The 4,670-nt window shown below is 35.9% G+C and overlaps 1 protein-coding gene across 2 annotated transcripts; it reads left to right on the plus strand.

The window, feature by feature from the left end:
• The first annotated feature begins 502 nt into the window (after window positions 1-502).
• LOC147548657 (ornithine carbamoyltransferase, chloroplastic-like) lies at window positions 503-4,427 on the plus strand. 2 transcript variants are annotated; one of them, XM_086671194.1, is made up of 6 exons: window positions 503-976; window positions 1,734-2,106; window positions 2,471-2,805; window positions 3,161-3,292; window positions 3,420-3,695; window positions 4,068-4,427. In XM_086671194.1, exons 2-6 carry the CDS (start codon window positions 1,872-1,874, stop codon window positions 4,248-4,250), a joined length of 1,161 nt encoding a protein of 386 aa, XP_086527320.1. In that variant the 5' UTR covers window positions 503-976; window positions 1,734-1,871; the 3' UTR covers window positions 4,251-4,427. The 2 variants fall into 2 exon arrangements, with proteins under 2 accessions (XP_086527320.1, XP_086527322.1); XM_086671196.1 differs by having other exon boundaries at window positions 509-976; window positions 1,751-2,106.
• The last annotated feature ends 243 nt before the right edge of the window (window positions 4,428-4,670 follow it).

A 4,670-nucleotide genomic window follows, 5' to 3' on the forward strand; every position in this document is an offset into this window, starting at 1 on the left:
GCAAGAGACCATCCCTGCCCTGGCTGCAGTCAGGGGTAATCTCGTTATTTTATCATGAAAGGTGGGTATTTTGGTAAAGCCGCCAGGGGTCTTTTTTTTTTTTACTATTACAACCTGTTCCAATTGAGATTCTCAATCCTAGATGGAGTCAATAGAGATCCTCAAATTTTTTGTGTCTCCAATGCAAAACTCGAAACTTATCTTTATTTACTTATGTGTCATAGTTATTTTTGTAAATAAATAATTAGTTATTTTAGAAAATATAGAAGACTCGATTTCTATTGGTTGAAAATCAAATATTGATGAGGTGGACAATTAGAGATATCTCAAGGGGACACTCTAGAAATAGAGTGTCCTCTTGAGATATCTCTATTACACCCTCGACACGTCATCTTAGAGATCCAAATAGAGTGTTGCATTGGAGATGGTTTTTAAGAAAAAACTCTAAAAATCCTAAGTGGCACTCGGAGTTTCTAAGATTGAGTGTTGCATTGGAGATGCTTTTAGCTTCCGAGAGGAAACCGAACTCTTCAAAGACTTCACTCTTCGAGAGAGGGAATTGAACCTAGGGCTTGAGCTAATCCAAACGTAATAAATCTTTCACTCTTCAAAGGACTACAACTCTTCATCATTTTAATATTTAGGGTTACTTGAACTCTTTGAAAATCAATTTCTAGGTCAGAAATAATTTGATTTGGGGAATAAGTTGATGATTGTCTTTTTTCTATCCTACTTTGATTTCTTCAAAATAAAATAGATATGTTGAATTGATTTTTATGGGTTCTCTGTTTTGTGTGAGAAAAAGCTTATTCTAGATTGATTGATTCAATGGTTTGGTAATTGGAATGGAACTTTCCTGTTCATTTCCAATTTGTTTACTCCAGAAATCAGGTCTTGTTTTTGAGTTTTGGAGTCCATAATTTGTCTTTAGATTTTTCTGATGAAATTTGTAGGCATTAATTAAAGGTAGTTTTTAGTGGGCACTAATGAGTTCATTATCATGGCCTCCAGGGCATTTGTCGATGTTTGATGTTCTCGTTGTAAGGAAAAGAAAATATTGCTCCAACCCCAAAAAAACAAATGGTAATGGATGGTGTGAAGGAAAATAACTTATATGTTTAGTTGACTATTATGAATTAATGCCTTTTTACTTTTCAAGGGTTTCATAGGTATATGATATGTTTGCTTGTGTGTTTGTTGCTTATGATTTATGAATTGATGAAAGGGTATAACCCATGTCTATCTGACACAAAAAGTTCCATCAAATACGTGAGGTGAAATATTCGTTTAGTTATTTATTTGTCCAATCCGTTAGAGCTATCACTTGAGCACCAAACAAACAAATAATTCTAACACCAACAAACATGGAGAAGAAATGATAGTGGGTGTTAGTGTGACGCCCGGAACTGTGTCACTGCCTACTCTGATGGGTAGGGCGACTTGTTTCTTCGTCAATATCAAAGCCTTATAGGGGGTTCGTGGAGTCTTTGTCAATAACAAATCTTCGTACCTGTGTGTTTATACTTAAGGTGTCTAATATGAGAACAATATCGACAACGGGTAAGATTTGGGTCGTAACACAATGGAAACAACAAAAATAGCTCAATTTCAACAAAAATAAAAAACAAATCAAACAAATTTGGTGGCATATTGGGTGTATCAAATTCTTATTTTGATTCATAACCGTTGGATTAATAAATCCACAAACCAAATGGTACAATCTAAACCGTTAGATGAGAAATCGGATTAGAAATGATCTTACTAATAGATTATGGTTCGTTAAACCCCTCCAAACTTCAAAGTCCACCCTCTAGGCATTCATTCCTCTTTCATTTTGCAGGTTTCTCAGTTAGTTCTTCTGACTACCAACAATGGCGGCAATCTCTTGCAGTTGTTCTCTCCGATCTGATTCATCTTCTTCTTCTTCTTCACTCTCATCCGTTTCATCATCTTTTCATGCTCGAATTTTACCTCAATCCATTCAGATTCCAGCAACCGTGTCTTATCCGGTCAAGTCTTTTGCTATTAATCGTCTGATTTCCTTACAGACCTCGGCTTCTGCTTCTGCTTCTTCCCCTTCAGTTTCAGCTTCCTCTAATGGAAAAGGTCAGTTTTTACTATCTTCACCTCTATATTTGTAATTATGGCTCTCTTCATGAAATTGAATTAGGTTTAAGTTTTTATTTCATAATTTTTTGTTGCTTCTTTAAAGAATTGAACTCAAAATGATGTTGTTTGATTATAAATTTTGGTCATCTGATGATAAACCCTAGATATTAAGATTCTGATAAAAACTTAAAAGTCTCAACTAAATGGGTGAAATCCAACGTGTTTTGTTAGAACTGAAAGATCTTCCCAAGTGACGTAGGACTAAATGTCTATTATGCTCTTTCATTCTTTGAAAATGTTGGATGCTATGAGTCAAGGAAACGACCTGTAAATCAGGAACTTACTTGCTTTTATTTTTCAGCGAAGTCTGGCTTGAAGGATTTCATTCACATTAGCGATTTTGATAAAGCAACCATATTCAAGATCCTAGATCGGGCGACTGAGGTTAAGGCACTACTTAAATCGGGAGACAGGACATTCCTCCCATTTAAAGGGAAAACCATGGCAATGATCTTTGCTAAGCCATCTATGAGAACTCGGGTTTCATTTGAGACTGGATTCTTCTTGTTGGGTGGTCATGCCATATATTTAGGACCAGATGATATCCAGATGGGTAAAAGGGAGGAAACACGAGATGTTGCTCGTGTTCTATCTGGCTATAACGACATCATTATGGCTCGTGTCTTTGCTCATCAGGTATGACGGTGAGTTTTTGTTAATATGCCTGCAAATGTTACATGCTGTCATGTTGATCAACTCGAAAAGGTCAATCATAAGTCATACATCAATTATGAGAATTGGCTTAGCTTACTAGCTGTTATTCTCACTAACTAAAACCTTATTCCTTTGGGCTCGTTTATCTTGTAGCAACCTAATTTTACGAAGTTATTTAGAGCCCATGGAAAAGAACTCGCGCTTGACCTGAACAAGACATCTAGATAAAATCAGAAGTGTGTTAGGTTTTAGATCAATGTTGTAGCTGTCATCTGTCCTATCTATTTCATAGTTGTGAATCTCGTTCTGTTTGAATATTCTTCTATTAGCATTGCAGGATATGCTTGATTTGGCAAAATACGCTACTGTGCCAGTCATCAACGGCTTGACAGATTATAATCACCCTGTCCAAATTATGGTTGATGCCCTCACTATTATTGAACACATTGGTCGGCTCGAAGAAACAAAGGTTTATCAATATTTCTTTTGTTGTTTAATACTTTAATATTCCTGCCAGATAGAAAACTACGTATTCCATTTCTTCTGCCTCAATTCTTATTTATGATTATAGTGATTTTTGTTGATGACTATTCCAGGTAGTCTATGTAGGAGATGGAAACAATATTGTGCACTCTTGGCTCTTGTTAGCATCAGTGGTTCCATTCCATTTTGTTTGTGTCTGTCCCAAAGGATTTGAACCAGATGAGAAAACTGTTCTTAAAGCACGAAATGCTGGAATAAGCAAAATTGAGATCACAAATGATCCCAAAGAAGCTGTTAAAGGAGCAGATGTTGTGTACTCAGACGTATGGGCAAGTATGGGTCAAAAAGGGGAAGCTGAATATCGTCGAAAAGTATTTGAGGGATTCCAGGTATATCTTGATTAAATTGCCCTTATCCTGTTCTTATCCAGTAGCATAATTAGGTTAAATATTCTCTCCCTGAATCTTGATATGTAGCTTACGACGTTGTATCACCAGTCTTGCGGCTTCTCCCCTCTCACTGACAATATTTTCTCTAACTTAATCACATAACATTAACATCATATTTAGGTGGATATCGAAGTTATCGAATTTTAGTAAATGTTTGTTATATCAAACCTGTTATCTTTCTACCCTTAATCTATTAACCGCTCTTTCAACATGGGCGATCACTTGATTGCAATACCCTAAACTCTTGTGTCACCTATTTACTTGAAACTAACGTATTCCCCACTGCCTTATTCTGTGAATAAATTATTGCAGGTAAACGAGGAGCTAATGAAGTTAGCAGGATCACAAGCATATTTTATGCACTGTCTACCAGCAGAAAGAGGTGTGGAGGTAACAGATGGAGTGATTGAAGCTCCCAACTCAATCGTCTTCCCACAAGCTGAAAATCGTATGCACGCTCAAAACGCTATAATGCTTCACCAGTTTGGTTTGTAATGAAGTTTAGGTATCTCCCGTTTACTAGTTCTCGTCGTAGTTGTTGGTATTAGTGATAGAACCGCCCAATTTAGGAAGAAAATAATACTACTCTATTTTGTCTTCTTGATTATGAAGGTTATGACTATTCACATGTTTTAAGTTTTCAATTCAATAAGTTGAGTTCTTGATTGCAAATCTATCCTTCATTTTTTTGTTTTATTATTGATTTCGTTAGGAACATATTTCTTGATTTTATTTGGAAGCCCTAGCATCGGTTCAAGAAATTATGCGAACTACCCACACAGTAAAAGTTCAAGGAAAATAACATAATATCTACCATTTCCGAAAAACTAGCTATTAAGAAATCATGAATACCTGAATGTTCTATGCTGTGCTAGAGTCGGGAAAATATATGTCATATCTCATTAAGTCATGTGA

Source organism: Eschscholzia californica, unplaced genomic scaffold, assembly GCF_041429995.1.
Source record: "Eschscholzia californica isolate CP2 unplaced genomic scaffold, dmEscCali1.0.p SCAF_3, whole genome shotgun sequence".
Taxonomy (NCBI): domain Eukaryota; kingdom Viridiplantae; phylum Streptophyta; class Magnoliopsida; order Ranunculales; family Papaveraceae; genus Eschscholzia; species Eschscholzia californica.

What these genes read in the sequence shown, in the direction of transcription:
- LOC147548657 (XM_086671194.1), top strand. Translation starts at nt 1,872, where the DNA reads ATGGCGGCAATCTCTTGCAGTTGTTCTCTCCGATCTGATTCATCTTCT. An exon ending in AGCTTCCTCTAATGGAAAAG is followed by an intron (nt 2,107 to 2,470) that starts GTCAGTTTTTAC and finishes TTTATTTTTCAG; the next exon opens with CGAAGTCTGGCTTGAAGGAT. An exon ending in CTCGTGTCTTTGCTCATCAG is followed by an intron (nt 2,806 to 3,160) that starts GTATGACGGTGA and finishes TTAGCATTGCAG; the next exon opens with GATATGCTTGATTTGGCAAA.